This window comes from Neofelis nebulosa, chromosome 1, assembly GCF_028018385.1.
Source record: "Neofelis nebulosa isolate mNeoNeb1 chromosome 1, mNeoNeb1.pri, whole genome shotgun sequence".
NCBI lineage: Eukaryota > Metazoa > Chordata > Mammalia > Carnivora > Felidae > Neofelis > Neofelis nebulosa.
The window spans coordinates 226,007,006-226,029,553 of NC_080782.1; the positions used below are offsets into that span (position 1 = coordinate 226,007,006).

Consider the following 22,548-nt stretch of genomic DNA (forward strand, 5'->3'; position numbering starts at 1 on the left):
CTTTAAAGTGTGGTGTGGACATCTGAGACCATGTGTGCTACACGCACCAGAAGGGTCTTAAAAGTCAGGCAGAGGAGTCTAGGCCTGATAGGGAAGGTCACAGGGACCGGAGCACAAGTGTGCACAGCTGTGTGACAGGAAGGTGATGGAGGACAGAAGTCTATTAGCAGGAGAGGGGAGAAACCAGAGGAAAACTAATCAGGGCGTTTACTGTGCCACTGAGGGGTGAAGAGCTTATCTCCGTGAAGATGACAGATTTCGAGAAGTCTTGTGTTATTGTCTCTATTTAGATGTCAGCAATTAACAACTGGAGGACCCACCTTGTAGAGTTACATGCTTTAAGAGAGCTTCAAGGTGTTCTTTTTCAGAAGCGGTCGCCTGATGGAGCCAAGCCAACATATCTCCCACGTATCTAATGCCGAAACTAAATGTTAGTAAAGATTTCCTTCAGAAAAGCCTCAAAAATCCCAACACTGTCTGATTACGATACCTCAAGGGGTCATGGGAGTGCATTTCAATGGGTCTTGGCGTGCCTCCCGGGCCCCCTCTCGTAAGAGCATCAATAAATCCACGAACAACGGTACTTCTCCTGGCTGTTCCAAATTCATCCAAGGTATACCTGGGAGAAACAAGTTATTGGAGAACCAGAGGTGTTTCTTTCTGATGGTTACATCAAACTATCCACGCAGTTTCTGATATAAGCAACTTGTCTCAGCTTCTTTACACAACGCTCTCAACCAATAAATACTGTTGTGCACAATTACCTTGCGATCACTTTCTATTTTTTTTAAAACAAATTAGAATCAAAATGCTTTGATTTTTCTCCCCTCATGCTCTTAGATTATAAATATGTTTAGTGTAAAGAATGCATTCCTTTAAATGGTCACGAATTCTACGAAATGACTTCTGATTAAATGACTACTTACAGCACAAAATTCACAAACTTTTAACTTCTCAAATACATAAAACTAATCCTCATCCTCAGGACCCAATCTGTCCCAATAAACAGAAGCAATGTAACTTCTGTTTCTAGGGCTATTCACTCTGACCACAAGTTATATTAGAAACCAGTGAATTCACTGGCAATTTAAATAGGGGTGAGGGGACTTATCAAGCCTGACAAACACTAGACTCTGATCCGTATAAATTATATGAAATATACATACACATTAATATTAATGTTAATCTCCCTTTAATAACAGACATAACTTGAAGCAAAACCAGCATGAGTTACAATGAACCTTAAATGACATCTATATACGTGAAACACCTTTTCCCCGAGAGACAGGAACATTTCTTTGACTTAAAAGAGATTATTTCCCAACAAAGGTCAAAAATTCAAAATGGAAAAAAAAAGTATTCAAAATGAAACTTTATAAGGTGAATGTTAGAATTATTTAAATATCCTAAAATGCCTCTGGTTAAAATTAAAAGTTAAAATCCCCATTTTTTTAGCTAGGGCTATAGCAACAAAAAAGAAAAATTCCGGTCAAAAAGTAATTAAAAGATGAAAGATCTGGGTCCAAAACAAATTTAAAGAATAGTGTAAAAGCCTCTAATAAATGGAGAAAATACATAAAGAATGAATAAAAGTCAGCAAATTACTACATTCCTTAACACCTTATATTCTGAAGGTTTACCAAAGGAAGGAAGACATCAATTTATTCATTTCTACTTATAGTAAATTTCTTTATGAAAAAATGGCTATACTTGATTAAAAGCTAATAATGCATTAGCATTCCAGTTACAAGTACCTAATAAAAGCTGGGTATGGCAACGCTTCCCAAGGGCTTCAATAATTACCATTTTTCTGGCACATGATACCTACACATTTGAGACACGCTCAAGACACCAAAGCTTTTACTCATTACTTAAATAAAGTGCATACGCAGTGCCACCTGGTGGTTAACATGAGACATTGTTAATTTTTTCCTAAATTTAAAGAAACCACCACTTTGAAAATAAATGATAACTTAATGAAAGGCCAACTTTCTCTTTTAGCATTCATCTTACGGGAATCAACTGGTCTTTAAAACTTCCTTCTTCCTAAGTTAACTTCCAAATGCCTCTCACCATGTTCCAAACTGCACTATTGCCCCCCCTATTCCCTGGCTTGTGCCTCTTCAAGATAAATCGTGTCTATTATAGTTCTGTTCTTTGCCTTTCAAGATTTTTCCTGGCTGGAACAATGGATTCTAAATATACCCTTCTGTATTTGACAGCTTTCCAGTTTATCTCCTTTCAAAATAAAAATAATAGCTAAAATTCTGTGATGAACAAAGCATTATTCTAAGCACCTTATGTGAACAATCTAACTTAAATCTTCACAAAAACCCTGTAAGATAGGCACTATTTTTATCTTTATTTAAGGAAATTGAGGTTTATAAAGGTACAGGGGCTTGTCAAAAAATCTAACTCGGAGCTTGCCTTCTAAACTATTATACAATACTGCTTGTTTCCAAGTGTTTATCAAGAATCAAAATTTAGGGACGCCTTGGTGGCTCAGTCGGTTCAATGTCCGACTCTTGATTTCAGCTCAGGTCGTGATCTCATGGTTGGAAGATCAAGCCCCACATCAGGCTCCACACTGTCAGCATGGAGCCTGCTTAGGATTCTCTCTCCCTCTTTCTCTGCCCCTTCCCTACTCGCTCTCTCTCTCTCTCAAAATAAAAATAAATATTGAAACAAATAAAAGAATCAAAACTTACTAAATATATATTTACGTGATAGAAGTCGGCTGACCAAAACACACAAAGGAATTTTTTTAAACAGAGATTAACCTTGTGAACAAATATGAATCTGTGGACAATGTAACATTTTATTAAAATCAAATACCAAATATTTTCAGTACTAAAAGACTCTCCTAATCAAACACCAATATCGTAAAGTGCCAAGGCTGGGAAAGAAATTTCAAGGTACATCTATAACCTGCTAAGCTGATGATCAGTAGTGAACATTAATCATATGTCCATGCACAACATTCAGGGCTATTACAGTACAGCTCTTGCTACCAACCCAGCAACCAGTGCAAGATTTTGCAATCAATTTCCCAAAACTCCATGTTCTTTCTCAATCTACATCTTCGCATCTGCTGCTCCCTCAACCTAGGATGTTTTCAATTCCCTCTTCTTCCTGGAAAATGCCTATTTAACCTTCAGAACTCACTTTAAACCTATTTCCCAGAAGAAACTTTCCCTAACGTTCATCCCTTTCCCCTACCACAGAACACGGACACACGAACTCTAAAGTAGCAATTAATCTAGTCATTAAAATGGTGTGTTTATATCTAGTCCCATAAAATAAAGCAATTTGAGGGTAGAGGTTTATTGATGCTGTGTCTCTAGTACTTAGAACTGCGCTTAACATATAGTAAGTACTCAGTAAGTAGTACTGGAATGTTATTTCATGCAGCTGTCCCAGCACTTGTGTTCTGGAAACTTATTATAGGCTAAGCAACGTTCCAATCAGAAAGCACAGTAATGGGGAAATCCTCTAAAACTATTAAAAGCCTCTGAAAGGCATGACTCAGAGCAAGACTGAATGCCTCTGTACACGTTCCCTGGTTTTGTTTCCTGCATAACTCCCCACTTGGTGTCCCTATTTTCATATTATTGCAGAAATTAAAAATAAAAAAAACATTTACTTCTGTTTTATATGAAAGATAAAAGAGTAAAACTAAAATACAGAGTAATAAAAAATATGTCAATAATTAATAATGCCTAGGGTTCTTACCCAAAGCATCATCATAGATCTCTTAACTGGCATAACTTACAGAATGAAAGACGTGAACTCTTTCTTTTCTTGAACCCTATTAATGGAATCTTGATTTTAAATGTTCTTTTTTCATTTGGGGGAAGTTATATTTCTGACCTCCTTCTCTCCAGGGCCAGGTTGACAGAGGAGTTTTAGCTTCATATAATTCTAAGGTAGTCAGTGAAATGACAGGATGGGGAAAGCCCTTACCTCTACATACATAAGGGGCAGTCTAGATGTAGGGACACCTTACTTTTCCCCTCCAAACTGCATTCTATAATACACAATACACAAATGAGCTGATGCCCCAACAACACACATATCAGGTAAAAGCATCACTTCAAATAAATTATTTTATTACTGAAACTAAACTATCGTGTATCAATTTGATAATACTGAAAGCTAGCATAAATCGTCCAAGAAAAAGTAGATTTATTTTTTTTAATTAGGAAAAAGTCACCAACTTATATAAGACAGGTCTATCCTGCAGGGCTTCCATTGCCTGAGTTAATACTGGAGATATGTCACAGGATTCCTGCGTCAATGTTCTGCATTCACCTGGAAAAGAGTTACCGTGTAATTACAGCACCTGTTAAATTAAAATTTGGTCTTTATTATATCCATTGTGTACCCGCAGTCTAAATTCTGCAGCAGATATTACATTAAAAAAATGCTTGGAAAAACTTAGAGAATATGCCAATCAAAAACTATTTTATGATGGGACACTAGAGCAGCTCAGTGGTTACACATCTGACTCTTCGTTTCAGCTCAGGTCATGATCTCATGGTTTGTGAGATCGAGTCCTGCGTCTGGCTCTGCTCTGACAGAGTGGAGCCTGCTTAGGATTCTCTTTTTCCTTCTCCCTCTCTCTGCTCCTCCCTCACTCACTTACGCTCTCTTTTTCTCTCTCAAAATAAATAAACTCTAGAAAAGTAAGTAAATAGGGGCACCTGGGTGGCTCAGTCGGTTAAGCGTCCAACTTTGGCTCAGGTCATGATCTTGCGGTTCGTGAGTTCTAGCCCTGCATGGGGCTCTGTGCTGACAGCTCAGAGCCTGGAGCCTGCTTCGGATTGTGTCACTCTCTCTCTCTGCCCCGCCCCCACTCACATCTGTCTTCCTCTCTCTCAAAAATAAACATTAAAAACATAATAATAAATAAATAAACAAAAAATACAGACAGAGGAAGAGGCCACAAACCAAAGACTGTAGGCAGCCTCTAGAACTGGGAAAAGGCCTCAGTCACAGCCAGCAAGGAAACATACCTCAGTTGGTCCTACAGACTCAAGTTACTAAATTATGCCCACAAACTGAATAAGCACAGACACTGAACCTTCCCAGAGCCCCAGAAATGACTGCAGCTGTGCTAAGCACTTTTAGTGCGGTGAGAAACATGTCTGATTTCTGACCTGCAGAACTATAGGGTAATGATTTGTGTTGTTTTAAGCCATTAAGTTTGTGATGATTTGTTATAGCAACAATAGAATAGCAATTCACCACGTATAAAACAATTACTTAATGACTTTAGAAGTGATGACCTTTTTTTTTTTTATTACCATCCTTAATCATACATAGAGCTTGAATGATGGCAATACTCGTGATACAAACACAAACACAATATGTTCAAAAGTAAAACTCATTTTTCTTTCTCTTTTTTTTAAGTTTCTTTATTTTTGAAAGAGACAGAGAGAAAGAAAGAGAATCCCAAGCAGGCTTTGAGTGCAGCGTGATATGAAGCTCAAACTCTGAACTGTGAGATCATGACCTGAGCTGAAATCAAGAGTCAGACACTTAACCACTGAGCCACACAGGCACCCCCACGTTTTTCTTTTTAAAAATACTTTCTGATTACTAAGACCCAAATATGATCTCAAAGGTCAGATGAAATAACTAAATTGAAAACTAATATTTATAAATCTAGACCACATGAAAGAAATCACTTACTTTGAGCCCATCGATAAAGTCTTTCATAAGCTGTTTCTTGAAGCAAGGCCATCTGTTCCATAATTTCTAAACTAAGAAAATTAAAGATTTATTTTAATTTAAAGTTTTAAACAATAGTTACATCTAAAAACTTAATTATTTTGCTTAATTACAGCACATTTTGGTTAAAGCATAGAACTTTTTATCATTTTATGGAAGGATTTTTTGATAACTTTTTTATAATTAAATAAATGTTGTCAAATTTTAATAGCATCACTTAGGTATCCAAGTACTGTTTTATTCTAAATATATCAGGGTATAACTCCCTCCTTATCCAAAGATACATAGAAATTAAATTCCTATCTCATAATATGTCATATAATTTCAGAAAGAACCTAGAATGTCTTTAAAATTTGCAAAATGTAAGAGGGAATGCAATTATGAAGTGAAAAGTTAACTCACCCTGCTGTTTGTTGGTTTGTACGTAAGAGAACTTTAACATCATTATGAATCTGTTTTACTCTTCCCAGTGCCTTGAAAAAATCCTTTAAAATTAAAAACGCAACTTTAAAATGTCCAGGTTTTCTGGTGAAATTACATTACTCTAAATTGAAATGTCACTACAAGGGAAAAACAAATTCTTTCACTTACTCTAATGAAGTGCTCCTATACTGACCACAATTTTCTCTAAATTTTTATCGGAAGTGCAACAGATACTTACATTTAAAACATATGTTAATTCAACGTCGACTATGTGCCAAATAGTATGTTAGTTGCCAGGAACACAAAATTTATAAAGACAACAACTGCTGTCCCTCAAGAAATGCATAGTCTAGTAATAGAGAAGGCACCCCTGAAGATTACTACATAAAGGAAAACATGCTACATATGACATACCTTATGACTTAATAAGTAAGCATAGCTTTGTTATCACTGAAGATGATGTTTTACATTAGCTTTTATATACCTGTTCTTGCCCCCTGATCCAAGAGCAGAATGTAAAGCTGGATACGTAAAAGCTGCTCATAGATAATAGAGGAGCTGACTGATGCTGAACTCCAAGATTTTTTTGCCTTTTAGAAAGAGGCATTGAAGCCTTCGTTTCCATACAGTCATGGTGTTCCAATCATGAAAATAATGAATGAGTTATTTTTCTTTGATGAATGAAATTTAAAAAAAAATCTCCTCCAATACTGTTGACAATTTCTGCTAAGTGGAGAAAAGGTAAGATGCCAAATATTTCATATGTGCAAAGTTCCACCATCTACAAGGGCAATAAACACCAACAAGGAAAGTACAAACCCATTCTCGACCTACTTAACTCCTTACTCCTAGATGACTGGGTCCACTCTAGCCTGGCAGTAAGAAGCGGTGACATCTCTGGAGAGCAGCCCAGTACGTCGCACCCACCCTTTGAGAACTCTTCCTGCCCTCAGACCCTAAAGGGATGACAAGTGCCAAATAGTAGTTTCCCAGTTAGGAAACTGAAAGATTCCTTTCTGGAGACAGTGAATGTCTTCAGGAAAAAACAAAGAAACAAAAGTCTACCCAGTTAATTAGCACTTTGAGAGGTTTTAGAGTTGTGTGTCACTTTGGAAAGAAGGGCGTCGATTCAGAAGCTAATTTGGTGAAAAGATAAGGAATTGCAAATTCCAGGAAAGACAAAAAGTTATAAAGGAAGAAATGTGTAATCACTTTAATGCTACTGTAATGAAAAGAGAAAATGTCATAAAACTGTACTGTGAGGTAGGAAGGAAAGAGAACATGTATGTGTGCAGGAGAAGGCACGGTTAAGAGGCTAAAATCTCATATTTCATGACTGGAAACCAACAGAAAATAGGAAACATAGATAACCAAACCTTTTTTTTTTTTTTTTTTTAATCTACGGATCCAGGATACAGAATTTAGAAAAGAAGCAATTAATAAGGTTGAAAATGGTTGACAATGGACAATGGCTGATGGGAAGGAGTGGAAAAGGTGATGAAGATTTTTTAAAAAATTGACACTCTTCGATTTCTCAAATAAAAAATTATACATATTGCTTTGAAAAAATACACACACACACAAAACCAAATTAAGATAATTTAAAATATGTATCTTAGTTTCTAAACTTAAAAAAATATTTTAAATAAAACTTTTGTGATGGGAAAATAAAGCCTTTAAAACGAGTGACTTATCTATAAATCATTATCTGCTATGCTTTAAATGATTATAAGAGAGCAACATACCTCAGTTATAGGTCCTTCTCTGGTACCTCGGAGGAGACCCATCTCATCAGAAGTCAGCTGGAACTTGGATAAGAAGGCATCTGCGACTTGTGCTCTTATTTCTAGTCTTTGACTATAATAATAATAAAAAACAACCAAGCAATAAAAAAAAAATCAAGCATGCTATGAATTTGCGTAGCTTTAAAACAAGCTACATCTCGGGGCGCCTGGGTGGCGCAGTCGGTTAAGCGTCCGACTTCAGCCAGATCACGATCTCGCGGTCCGTGAGTTCGAGCCCCGCGTCAGGCTCTGGGCTGATGGCTCGGAGCCTGGAGCCTGTTTCCGATTCTGTGTCTCCCTCTCTCTCTGCCCCTCCCCCGTTCATGCTCTGTCTCTCTCTGTCCCAAAAATAAATTAAAAAATGTTGAAAAAAAAAAAAATTAAAACAAGCTACATCTCTGACATAATAACTTCTTAAAACCCATGTGAAAGAGTCTCAGTATCTTTGAAAGCCTCATTTCTGCCTCAAACATCAGATGCTCGTCCGGCAGGTAGGTGACAAAATTACCTGATATTGTTTTACCTCAGATACCTACACACAGTAAAACGAGTTAACCATCATGCAAAAGAAGAAATAAGTTTACCAATGGTCCCTGCGTAACAAATTCTCAGCCACTTACATGTACTTGAATTGTTCATCTGGTAGTAACAACGTTGTCTTACAGGAGAGAAATATGCCCGTTTTCAACTAATTTCTTTTCAATCACTAAAAAATCCTAAGCCTCTGAAGTTTTCACATGAAGTGCACAGCAACCAAAAGTCAGGTTTTTTTATTTTTTAACTTTCGATTAGAAACAGAAGAACTCATTTACCAATTCCTCATAAATCCATAGAGCACTCCACGTTTGCCTTCACACTTTTTCTGCACACTATGGTAATACAAGAGTCTTCAGTTACATTATGTGAATGCAACCTATGTAGACCAGGTTGACAATTAAGGAAAGGCACAGTCTTATTTGGAATGTGACCTGAAGGCCCAGGCCGCATCCCCGTCTAAAGGCTAAGTCCTGAGCAGAAATTCACCATTCCTGGCTTTTCCATCTTAGATTTAAAGATATACACATAAAATTGGGTTTCACCAGCAGTATTCACAAGGCAGCAATATTCCACAACTTAATAATACTCAAATGAGAGCGGACAAAATAAACATCAACATTCTATGTGCAGACAGTACAATGCATCTGCCGTATTTGTTTTGTTGGTACGCTTGGGCTGTGAGGTTCTAAAGTCAAAGTCAAATGCTCTGAAATAATATAGCAAGTTAGAAAGGAAAAGTCCTCTAGGTGGCAGTAACATTCTGATGATCTCAAATGATAATGTAAATAGTGTAATTAAATCTACACAGATGAATGGCATACGCCCTTAATCATCTTATGGATATCAAAAAGTTACTTTATCGGGTTTTGTTTTATAGTGTTAAAGCTCCAATCGTTACCACACAGGATTTGAAATGATTATAAGAATTCATAAAATTCCTCGAGATTATTTAGATTAATCATTTTTACTGAAACCTTTCCAGAGCTTCTTTCAGATCTATCTCTAGAGTCAATTTACTGGGCACAAAGGAAACAAATTTCTTTAGTTTATAACTTACTTTTGCTTTAACCAAATCTAGTATTACCTATCTTGATCATACTTCTTTTTTTTTTTTTTTAATTTTTTTTTAACGTTTATTTATTTTTGAGACAGAGAAAGACAAAGCATGATCGGGGGAGGGTCAGAGAGAGAGGGAGACACAGAATCTGAAACAGGCTCCAGGCTCTGAGCTGTCAGCACAGAGCCCGACGCGGGGCTCGAACTCACGGACCGTGAGATCATGACCTGAGCCGAAGTCGGCCGCCCAACCGACTGAGCCACCCAGGTGCCCCTTGATCACACTTCTTAATCATTAAATTTCATTCCAGATAGTAGTTTTGACTAGTATGTATGTATACACACACACACACACACACACACACACACACACACACAGACATAAAAGCCATGAAATAAAAAGACTTTAAGCCAGAGGCTCTATCTCTACAAAAGATTTGGTCCAAAAATATGTTTAATGGTCACATTGCTAAAACAAGGGTTTGGTATCTCAAGATGACAACTTTTAAAGTAATGATGAAATACACTGTAATATATTTTTAAAATCATATTACTCTTTGCTTTCACCCTATATATTCTTCCCAGGTAAAACTGCACAACCTTTCTGATAGAAAGTTACTCTCATATAGTCCAATCACTTGGTTTGGGAATATCTGTGCAATCTAAGAACACTAGCAGGGACCTAAAATATATAAAAGCCCTAAGCCAGGGTCTGGTGTGACAAAAGATACATATCAGACCTTGCCTTCATCTTACATCACAACTGAAATATGGTATGTTCTGGAGAGTTTTTAATATCTAAATAAAATCATATGAAATAAATGTTAATACAAAACATATAAATGGCTATTATAAATTACAGCCTCTTTGGGATGTGTTCATGTAATCACTGTAATCACTTGGAGATGTATTATATGTTATATAATACATAAATAAACACAGCAAATACATACTGTGAAATAATGTGCAGCAGATAAAAAATATGAGATAGATCTGGACCTATTAATACAAAATGATCTATAAAGCATTTCTCAGGTACAAAAAGCAAGCCACAAAAAATACGTTGAGCAACAACATCGAGTTTTTAAAAAATATATATACACACCCATAAATGAATTTTCAGGTAATGTATTCATAAATTACTTAAATATTTAAAATAAACGGACTAATTAATCCTAATAATGATTCCTTCAAGCATTCTCAGAACATGATGTATGAATCTTATGGTGCCTTCTTTTTCTTTTCCTGAAAATCTGCCTCTGCCATATTTTAACTCTACCTTCTAGATTCACTTTCACCAAATAATTTCAAAATAATAAGAAAAAGATTTTAAAAATGGGCAAAAGATACAAAAGAAAAAAAGGATTAAGAAATATCAATGGCAAGACAAAATGAAAAAAAAAAGCTGACTCACCCACCAACAACATTCAATAAAATATAAATTAGGAGTATGATGCTACTGTTCATCTATGAAATTGCCAAAGTTTTTCATGACAATACCTACTACTGGCAAAGGTTTAATAAAAGAGACATTCTCATTTATTGCTGATAAATATGTAAATTGGTATAACCCTTTTGGAGAGCAATTTAGGCAATATACATTATTTCCTTAGTACATCTTAAGGAAATAATCTGAACTGCACATAATGATTTTTTTTTTTTTTTTTTTTTTTTCAACGTTTTTTATTTATTTTTGGGACAGAGAGAGACAGAGCATGAACAGGGGAGGTGCAGAGAGAGGGAGACACAGAATCGGAAACAGGCTCCAGGCTCCGAGCCATCAGCCCAGAGCCTGACGCGGGGCTCAAACTCACGGACCGCGAGATCGTGACCTGGCTGAAGTCGGACGCTTAACCGACTGCGCCACCCAGGCGCCCCGGAACTGCACATAATGATTTAAAAACATATGCCAAACCATTATTTTTAGTATTGGAAACAATACTAATATTCAGTGATATAAGAATGTTTAACATACGTGTTGGTTCATTCACAAGATGAAATATAATTTCACCATTAAAAAGCATGGTTTTTCTAAGTAAAAGACACAGAAAAATGAACATAAATTTGTTTTCAAGTTTATATATTTATTTTTGAGAGAGAGAGGAGAGAGACAACACACACACACAAGCAGGGGCAGACAGAGGGGGAGAGAGAGAATCCTAAGCAGGCTCCAAGCTGTCAGCGCAGAGGCCACTAGGGAGCTTGAACTCACAGTGAGATCATGACCTGAGCTGAAACCAAGAGTTGGACGCTTAACCAACTGAGCCACCCAGGCACCCCAAAAGTGAACATAAAATATAAGTGAACAAAGTAAAACAGAACTACACACATATGATCACACTGGGAGGAAATATGCCAAAACGTTAACAGTGGTTATGCCTGTGTAGTAAAGTTGTAGCTGATTTTAGGGTTTTTTTCCTCTGAATTTTATACATACAAATGAGAGTAAGAAAGAAGAAAAGAGGTCTCTAAGCTTTCCTGCCCAAACAAATATGTTTCTGTAATGTATTTTTATATGTATATTTATGCAAAATAAAGTATTGTATTTTTGTTACAAACTGCAAAACCTGAATTAAAGTAGTTTATAACAAATAGCACAATTAAAATACAATTAAAACTATTAAAAGATAAAATAGTAAGAAATAGTAAGGAAGGATGAGAAAGTAAATAACATAGCTGAGGAAAACTATAACCTAAGCTTCCTAGCCATCAAAGCCAATGTAGACACAAGATGTGCTGATAGCTTTGTCTAATGAAAGCTCTGGAGGAGGAGAGAAGGATAGTGTCCCTTGACGGATTACCAGGCAATGTGTTCAGCTCCTGTGTAAATCACCTAATCAGCTATTCCTTTTCAGATGTGAAAACTGAGGCTGAAGTTAAGAAGTAACTTGCTCGGGGCGCCTGGGTGGCGCAGTCGGTTAAGCGTCCGACTTCAGCCAGGTCACGATCTGGCGGTCCGTGAGTTCGAGCCCCGCGTCAGGCTCTGGGCTGATGGCTCGGAGCCTGGAGCCTGTTTCCGATTCTGTGTCTCCCTCTCTCTCTGCCCCTCCCCCGTTCATGCTCTGTCTCTCTCTGTCCCAAAAATAAATAAAAAAAAAAATGTTGAAAAAAAAAAAAAATTAAAAAAAAAAAAAAAAAGAAGTAACTTGCTCAAAATTAAAAATCTAATGAACTCTTACGCCAAATTTAGATTAGAATTCAGGTTTTTGTCTTCAAAGCCTACATTCTTTCCACTTTAACATACTATACCTCAAAAAGAAACATAAACGTTCACCAGAGATTATTTCTCTAATTCTAGAAAGAAATTTGGCTGGTGGGCCTTCACAAGAGATAAAAAAATATATGGGGTGCCTGGGTGGCTCAGCTGGTTAAGCATCCAACTTCGGCTCAGGTCATAATCTCAAGGTTCCAGGGTTTGAGCCCTGCGTCCCGCTCCACGCTATGCAATACTTGCTTGGGAATCTCTTTCTCCCTCTCTCTACCCCTCCCCCACTCGTGCTCCCTGACCTCTCTCTCAAAATAAATAAATAAACCTAAAAACTTAAAAAATACATATGTATATATATAAAGTAGTGACTTCAATAGCATTAAAAAATATGCAAGTAGGGGCACCTGGGTGGCTCAGTCAGTTAAGCGTCAGACTCTGGATTTTGGCTCAGGTCATCTCACAGTTCATAAGATCAAGCCCCGTGTCAGGCTTCATGCTGACAGCACAGAACCTGCTTGGGATTCTCTCTCTCCCTCTCTCTGTCTCTCTCAAAATAAATAAATAAACTTTAAAAAAATATGGAAGTATATTTATGTGGATATCACTTCCTGATTATCAATGAAACCCATCTTCTATCAACTAAATATTACAAAGAAATATTAACCGCAGTCCTGTGAAGACAATTCTGCATCAAACTTTACCTATTAGAGCGTCAGCTATCACAATGACTGAACTTCTAATGTAGTTGGAAAAATATTCATATCATTTATACATCTGTCTTAATAAGAATGGCATGTTATCCAAATAAGCCCACAGAATTTCTATTTTTAAAGCTAATTGCTTATTTGACAAAGTTTCTTGCTAAAAAGATAAGGTAATACTTAAAAATGGAAAAACAACTCTCGGCCAGCTTCCAGGAATCTGTTATAATTTCTGCTGTGTAATTTTCCTACAATACTTTCCACAAATGTTCACTTGGCACATCATATCCCTAGCTCTTGGGATACTGGAATGTCAGAAATTTTCACTCCCAAAAGCATACCCAGCCAAAACACTTTCATCGGCTTATTAAAATAATAAACATGAACAACGTTGCTTAGTTTTGAGAATATACAGATAGAAACACAATGTTCTTTTTTTTTTTTTTTTTTTTAATTTATTTATTTTTGGGACAGAGAGAGACAGAGCATGAACGGGGGAGGGGCAGAGAGAGAGGGAGACACAGAATCGGAAACAGGCTCCAGGCTCCGAGCCATCAGTCCAGAGCCTGACGCGGGGCTCGAACCCACAGACCGCGAGATCGTGACCTGGCTGAAGTCGGACGCTTAACCGACTGCGCCACCCAGGCGCCCCAGAAACACAATGTTCTAATGTTGCCTCCTATAAACATTAATCAGGGTCCCAAATATGTTACAAGCTCCAATACAATGCTTAGTTTTCAGTTTTTATTTTATGTTCCTTTCTTGGCATCAGATTAGCTGTATTCCATATTCATTTATTCAGAAATTATTTATTGAATCTACAATGCATTAGGCACTGGAGATACAAAGAGAGTTAAAAAACTGTCAATGTTCTCAAGGAGCTCACAGTTTAGTAAGAAGAGAGACAGTCAAACCAACAACTGATTACAAAAGACTGTAATACACAATAAAATACATGAATCCATATTCTACTCACTTTCATTCACCCATTTATTCAGTCAACAAATATTAGCATACCTATTTGTAAACTACCACAAGAAGAACTTATGCAGTTAACTCTTAATTATATTAGAGAGGACAGACCATAGCTAAAAATAAGAGACAATGAATGTGAAAAAATAAAAATAAGACTACCAAAAATCTAAAATCATCTACATTTTAAAAAGCAATCTTTTTCTTAAATCCGTAGCAAACAATAAACAACACATTGTCATCTCCAAAAAGTGAATAATCCTTCAACCCCAATCAAGTTTGATACTCCTAAAATATTGTTTTGTTTATTTTCCTCTTGGATAATAGCTTAGAACCTTATATGCTGTATGAATTTTGAATCATATTTTTTATTATTTTAACTTTGATTTGGAGTTACCTATAATTTTCTTTCCACTTAATCTGCAAATTAATGAAGAAGAAACTATACAAAGAAAAACTTACCTTTCAGCTTGAAGCTTAGTGGTTTTTACTATCAAATCTTGAGTCTGTTCTTTTGCCGCCTAAAATTATAAACATATCCAACATGAGTACATTTTGATTTTTCTATATTTCAGAAAACTAATAGTACCACTTACTAAAGCTCAAACTTAACAGCATGTGAGATCACACTCCAGAGCTCAAAAGTTTTAAAAAGGCCAAATAACTGAATTAGATGTTGCCAGGCTCATATACTACCTTTACTAAGAGAAGCTCAGAGTTCTCAACAGACACAACGCCAAGGCTTACAAGAAAGAAAATGGTGTGAGGACGCTAAGGCATTCAACAATTCATGATGTTTTTAGTGAAACAGAACTACTGGAAAAGCAGGGTCGGAATAAAAATCATGACTTCCGTTATGAACATGTGACTTGAGATACCATGAGACCTCTAAATAGAGTTGTAAGTTAAGTCACTGAAACGCTGGTGTGGAACTGAACAGAAATGCCCAAGATGGAGATAAACATTTGAGAGGTGGAATACATGAACTACCCCTCATATAGGGTTTTGGGGAAGATCAGAGATAGCCCTATCTAAAGGACACAGGGCTGTTACCGACAAGTTTTGTATTAAGCAATCCTTCCTTCCCCAAGCCAGAGTCGAAAGGATCAGGAATGAAAACTTGATGAAAAGCTATTCTATCCTAAGATTAGGCAATTATTTTACAGTAGACTGAAACAAAAGAAAATGTAGCTAATCAGATTCTCAAAGACCTAAACATAAAGGTGGTTAGGAAAGAGAGGAGAAACAAGTGGGTGTATGCGGCTGGAGACAGGGGGTCCATGCCCTTGAGGGACATGGAGTGGGCTAGAATTATGTATAAATAAAGCCACTAGTAAGTGGAAATTACAGTTGACCTTGAACACCACATGTTTGAACTGTGTGTGTCCACTTGCACAAGGAATTTTTAAAAATAATACACTATACGGGCGCCTGGGTGGCTCAGCCAGTTAAGCGTCCGACTCCGGCTCAGGTCATGATCTCACGGTTCGTGGTTCGAGCCCCGTGTCGGGCTCTGTGCTGACAGCTCAGAGCCTGGAGCCTGCTTCTGATTCTGTGTCTCCCTCTCTCTCTCTGCCCCTCCCCTGCTTATGCTGTCTCTCTCTGTCTCTCAAAAATAAGTAAAGGAAAAAAAAATTTTTTTAAATAATAAAAAATAAATAAATGTAAAAAAAAATTTTTAAATAATACATTAAAGTTCTGTAAATCTATTTTCTCTTCCTTATGATTTTCTTAATAACATTTTCTTCTCTAGATTACTTTATTGTAAGAATACAGTATATAATATATTATATATAACATACAAAATGTGTTTTGACTGTGTATGTTAACAGCTTCTGGTCAAGAGTAGGCTATTAATGGTTAAGTTTTGGGGAGTCAAAAATTAGGCATGGATTTCTGTGCGCACGGGGGTCAACTCCCCTAACCTCCTCATTGTTCAAAGGTTAACTGTATAAAGCAGACAAACACATATTATAGAAGGTCAGTCTCTTAAAGATAGGATACCAGAGCAAATATGGGGTCATTTCCATGCTGGAACACGATCATAAAGAGCAAGCTTCTGCTGCTAAGTTTCTAGAGCTGCATTAGATCTACACAGGAAACCCCAGCCCCCTGCAAGCTCTGGGTTCTTAGAGGCCTAAGCCTTCTACAATCTTTCAGACTGTCAGCAACGTTTCTGCCTTATTGCTTCATACAGGTATCCCATCAATAAGAGCCCCAGCCCCACCTCCATCTGAGTCCGTGCTCCTTGCAACCAGATTGCATGCCTAGCAAACAGTAGGTATTTGTTCAGAAAATAGATTTGAACCTAGATAATTCGGCACATCAATAACTTTTGAGGAATGGAGTCGAACACAATGACTTCCATGGTACTACTCTAAAATTATTACTCTTTAAATCTACTGATTTCTTCCAATTCTTCCTCATCTTTCCTAATCCCATTTTACCTTCAGGATCCACTGCCACCTTACTCCTGCCTAATACAATTTTTAAGAATATTTAAAATATTTTAAAAACTCTAAAATATATTTACATTTTAATATTTGTGAAAAAGGAATGCCACACAAAATCAATATCAAAAAGTGCTTCCTAGCTTCTTTTTTTCGCTGTAGTCATTATTAAATTGAAGGCATATCTTACAAAAAACACCACCTGTTAATCACTGACGTAAGATACTTGATTACAATGTGATGCAGTAAGAATTATGCATATTTCTTGACTCTTCATTTATAAATTGTGGTAACAATCCCAAACTAATGTTCAATAATACCAGTGAAGATCATTATCCTAAAACAATTTCCAATTTATCTTAAACGTTGAGGATGATTATTTCTCATTAAATAATAAACATATGCCTCTAAATGTAATTTATCCAAGCAAATCCACAAAGGGAAAAGCCACAGTATATAAAAAATTACTGGTTATATTTTTTCAGTATCTTGTAATAATAATTTCTAAAATGTCCCCAATCCAAAATACTTTTTAAAATATGAGCTAATTTAATTAGTCCTGTGTATAACATCCTAAAATGAAAAAGTAATACTTTCCTCTATGGATAAACTGAAAACCTTATTCTAGAGTTGACAGTCTGAGCGGGTACCATTAAGATTTCAAAAACATTATATGCAAATAAATCAGTGCCAATGGATGAAAACTTCCAAAGTCACCGATCTAATCCCTGCTAATACAAGAGTCAAAATCGAATGTAAACAACAAGTAGTACAAAATATTTTTAAAAATGCAATTTAAAAGCCTAGAGGAGAATCTTTTGCAAGTGACAAAAATGTTGCACCGTGATTATGGTAGCTGTTTCATAGGTATATAATTGTCAAACACATCGATTTGTACACATCAGACGAATGCAGTTTATTACTGCACATAAATTTTTCCTCAGTAAAACTGATATAAAAAAGGAAAGAAAGGAAGAAGGGCCCATGCCATTATAGGGCAAAAAAATAGGGTTGGTGGATGTAAAGAAAATATCGAGGACAAAATGAAGAGGATACTCTGTGATTTAAAATACTTATAATCTGTTTTGAAAACAGCACGAAGAATAAAAATACTCTGATCTTTTCCATCTACAAATAGGTATAATAAAAAGAATAAAAATATAATTGAGGATAAGAATTAGGCAATGAGATACAACCACTAAAAAGAGGAACTTGGGTAATCCTGTAGAACACAAAATATAAAATTAGTATTACAAAGCAAATCCAAGAGTATAGTATAGAAAACCTTATAGAGTGTAATTTGAGAAAAGGCATTAAATCAAGGAAGCTAGAAGATGAGAAAAGGAAATAAAGAGAAAGTGACAGAAACAGAATCGTCAAACAACAAAAGTAATACTAAGTGACAGAATACTGCAAAAAATGTGAAATGACAATTAGCAAAGATTTTATGACTATTTAAGGGCTATATAATTAATAAAGATCTAAAGATTGAATAGATATGCCAATAATATTTGATATATTAGTAAGAGTACTGAAATTTAGATAAGGCTAGGAAAGCTAAAATTTTAGAGAAACAGGAAACTGGCTAGTTCTAGAGAAAGATCATGTAAGTAGCTTATGATTAATTTGGGGAATATGCATAGATTAATGATTCTTCCTAGAATCAGTGTCGCTCTCAACAGTTCTAGGAGAATCTTAAAGGTATAAGTTTGAAATATAAATGTGAAGGTGGTAAATACAATCATGACTGACTCTCATGGGGAAATCCTAGTCTATTCAGTATTCCAAAATTACATAAATGAGGGTAATGCAACCAAACTAGACATTTCAAACTTTTTTTTTTTTTCTTTTTTTTGAGACAGATACAGAGCATGAGCAGGGGAGGGGCAGAGAGAGAGGGAGACACAGAATCCAAAGCAGGCTCAGAGCCCGACGCGGGGCTCAAACTCACAGACTGTGAGATCATGACCTGAGCTGAAGTCAGACGCCCAACCAACTGAGCCACCCAGGTGCCCCTGAAACTGCTTTAATAAACAGACATAGAGCCACAGATATTTTCCTGAGGTTTTCTGTGTGTGTGTGTGTGTTTGGGGGGGGGGGGGGGGTGCTGAACATAAATCATAATTAAGCTGGGTCTTTGCTGAGCACAGCTTTACTGTCAACTTACTCCTAAGACTTTCTACTAATGAACTCATTTCTGCTGGACTTACGGGATATTATAGGATTGAAAGGTTTATGTTAGCTCTACGCTGGCTAGATCAAAATATAAAGGCTTCAGGAGTTAACTGAACAGTATCAGTAAATTATCATGCAAAGAAACCCATTTATAGTTAAAAAAAATAAGCATAACATTTATATTCAAACTTCCTATTGGGCATGATATATTAGACATCCATATATTTGACAGACTTAGCTAACAATTTCTGAAAGCTTACTTTGAGCCAGGAACTATGCTAAAATACAGCCATTATACAGTACCTGTAGGCGACTTGTCATGTCTTGACAGCAACTGCTCATTGCTTGAACATCTTCATTTATGCTTTCAAGTTCCTGAAAAGAAAAAAAAGTAACAATAAGCACTACATATATTATTAAAGAAATTCTCTTAGCCAAATCCTTATTTTCATCTCACGAATTTTTTTTTGGCAGAGCATGACAAAAGATCCCATATTTAAGACTGGAAATAATTAAAATAATAACATCTAATGTTAGAAAAGATAAAAAGAAATTAGTATAAGCTTTTTAAAAGATGTGACAATAGGAAACAGCAAATAAAATATGACTACCTCGTCATTCAGAATTTTAAAATTAAGATTTATCCTAAGGAATTAATCAGGTAAGTGTGCAACAATATATGTAAGATGATCAACAGAATTGCCTAAAACAAATGGAAAATGTGAAACATTTCCAAACACACAATGGAAATCTGTGCATTTATTAACAATGCACAATCTGTGCGTTTATGTGTGTGTGTGTGTGTGTGTGTGTTTTCGTTGGCATGGAGGGATGTCTATATAAGGTAAAAAAAATAAAAGTACTATGAAACAATGCATATAATATCCCCCATTTTTTAAGAAAAGTACATATATGTATATAGAAAAACATAGGAAAACCAGGCAATAAAATAATGACCAAGGTTATTTCTGGGTGATAGGGTCATAAACAACTGTTCTATTTCTGACCTTATCTAACTTTTCTATAATGGATTATTTGTAACTTTTAATTAATAACAACAAGCAAATATGAAAACCCAATAAACTAAAAATAGTGCCTCCTCTCTCTCATCATCACGTATTGGATCATGCCACAAACCTGGTAATTTTCTCAGTAACATTCTTTCCCTCTGTACTTCCATCTCTAGCCCCCTCCAGATACATGTGAATTTAACTGGCCACTAAGTCCTGTCATTTATATCCTTAATATATATGTTTTCTCTGTTTCTTTTTTACTACTCTAAGAGCTACTACTTTGGTTCAGGTCTATTGGTACCACTTGGGTGAACTGATCGTTTTTTTTCAACAGGTCTCCCAGGCTCTATACTTTTTACCAAACCATTCTCTAGTCTTTATTGAGTCAATGAAAAATATGATTTGAAAAAATGGTATCACAAAACCACATTTAGCTTCATACTGCACTCCTATCTTCTTTTTCACAATTGGGTGTCACTTAACAGGAAGATATACAAGGAAGTTTCAGTGGCAGACCACAGACAATCCCTTTCAGCACCATGCCCAGACCTTCAAATAGAAACGTGACAGTTTTTATGAAGGGACAAGCCAGTCAGAGGGCAAGTAATAAGAAAGCAGCCAGGTGAGGCTATCAACAAAGTGTGAGGATGAACCAGTTAGAAAATCACTTATCAGAATATGAGCATAAATCTAAGTTCTAGAAGTAAGATTTTTCTCCCTTCTCTCCATAAAGTGCTTTGAATGAAATATAACTATCAGACTACCCAATGTTTTTAAATGTTCCTACATTTCACTATAAATAGGATATAAATCAAATTATTAAATGAAGTCCTAAGCTACTTTGAAGTGAATAATAAAAAAATCAAATAAAAAATAAAAATAAAAAAATAAAAAAAAGCATGATTTCAAAATATCAATTAATATCAGCAACAGCAGAGACCTAAGTAAACTCATCTCACCATTCCCTTAAATCTGTGTAATCTCATATGAACAACACTGCCATTATCAGCCAGCTAGGTCAAGAACAACCACGTGTAATATTTACTTTAGCCACCATAATGTACCAAATGGATCTGATTTGTCAAATAATATAAATCACATCTCTGAATATGTGACCTAAATGCAGAGTTTTGATTACTGTAATTGAATGACCTTTACATTACTTATAAAGTATTTGAACTTAGAGTCGACTTTTTCTCCCCCAATTAAATAAAGTTACAGGCTGTGAAATATAATTGGTGTATGATAAGCTTTTAAAAAACTTTTTATTATGGAAAATTTTCAAAAATAGCTCAAAGTTGAGATAATATGAATGTCAATGTCATACCACCTACCTTCAACAATTACCAACCCATAACCACTCGTTTCATCTATCTCTCTACACACTTTCTCTTTTTCCTTTTCTTTTTTTAAGTTTATTTATTTTGAGAGAGAGAGACAGAGAGTGTGTGAGTATGCACAAGAGGCGAGAGAGAGAGAGAGAGAGAGAGAGAGAGAGAGAGAATCCCAAGCAGGCTCCACAGCCTTAGTACAGAGCCTGACACAGAACCCACAGACCGTGAGATCAAGACCTGAGCTGAAATCAACAGTCAGGTGCTTAACCGACTGAGCCACCCAGGCGCCCCCTCTCTACCCACTTTCTATCTTTCTTTCATCCCTTTCTCCCTCCCCCACAAACAGAATTATTTTGAATGCATAATGTCATATCATTTCATTCATAAATATATCAATATCTACTTCCAAGATTTAAAAAAAAATTTTTTAATGTTGATTTATTTTTGAGAGAAGACAGAGAGAGACAGAGTGCGAGGCAGGGAGGGGCAGAGAGAGAAAGGGAAATAGAGAATCTAAAGCAGGCTCCAGGCTCTGAGCGGTCAGCACAGAGCCTGATGTGGAGGTGAACCCATGAATGCTGAGATCATGACCTGAGCCGCAGTCAGAGGCTTAACCAACTGAGCCACCCCGGCACCCCTCTAAGAAGACTTTTTTAAAAAATGCCATTTTGGGAGGCGTAGGTGGCTTCATCGGATGAACGTCCAGGGCTTGATTTTGGCTCAGGTAATGATCTCATGGTTCATGAGTTTGAACCCCGCATTGGCTCTGTGCTGGCAGGTGCAGAGCCTGCTTGGGATTCTCTCTGTCTTCCTCTCTCTGCCCTTCTCCCACTCACACTCTTTCTCTCAAAATAAATAAACTTTTTAAAAAATGCCACTTTCACATCCAAATATTTAACAATAATCTCTTAATATCAAATGTCTTGTCAGCATTCCAGTCTCTGCAACCGTCTCAATTTTAAATAATTATTTCAAGTCAGGAACTAACAAAGACTCACAAATTGCTACTGGTTGCTACTTCTCATTTCTTTTTTTAATCTACAGAGTCTCACTGCTCCCTATTTCTCTTTGTCTTACAATTTATTTGTTGAAGAAATTCATTTGTATAGTTCCCAACAGTCTGCATTTTCTGACTGCATATTTGTGGTGTTAACATATTCCT

General features: G+C 36.2%; 1 protein-coding gene across 4 annotated transcripts in view; it reads right to left on the bottom strand.

Moving 5' to 3' along the window:
- COG6 (component of oligomeric golgi complex 6) overlaps positions 1 to 22,548 on the bottom strand; it is a 94,801-nt gene that overhangs the window by 66,790 nt on the left and 5,463 nt on the right. For all 4 annotated transcript variants that reach the window (XM_058686647.1, XM_058686636.1, XM_058686654.1 and 1 more), the window contains exons 3-10: positions 19,343 to 19,414; positions 14,877 to 14,935; positions 7,902 to 8,013; positions 6,136 to 6,218; positions 5,695 to 5,765; positions 4,218 to 4,311; positions 491 to 619; positions 321 to 412 (exon numbers count right to left, since the gene is read on the bottom strand). In XM_058686647.1, coding sequence (XP_058542630.1) covers positions 321 to 412; positions 491 to 619; positions 4,218 to 4,311; positions 5,695 to 5,765; positions 6,136 to 6,218; positions 7,902 to 8,013; positions 14,877 to 14,935; positions 19,343 to 19,414 — 712 coding nt within the window. The remainder of the gene's footprint in view (positions 1 to 320; positions 413 to 490; positions 620 to 4,217; positions 4,312 to 5,694; positions 5,766 to 6,135; positions 6,219 to 7,901; positions 8,014 to 14,876; positions 14,936 to 19,342; positions 19,415 to 22,548) is intronic.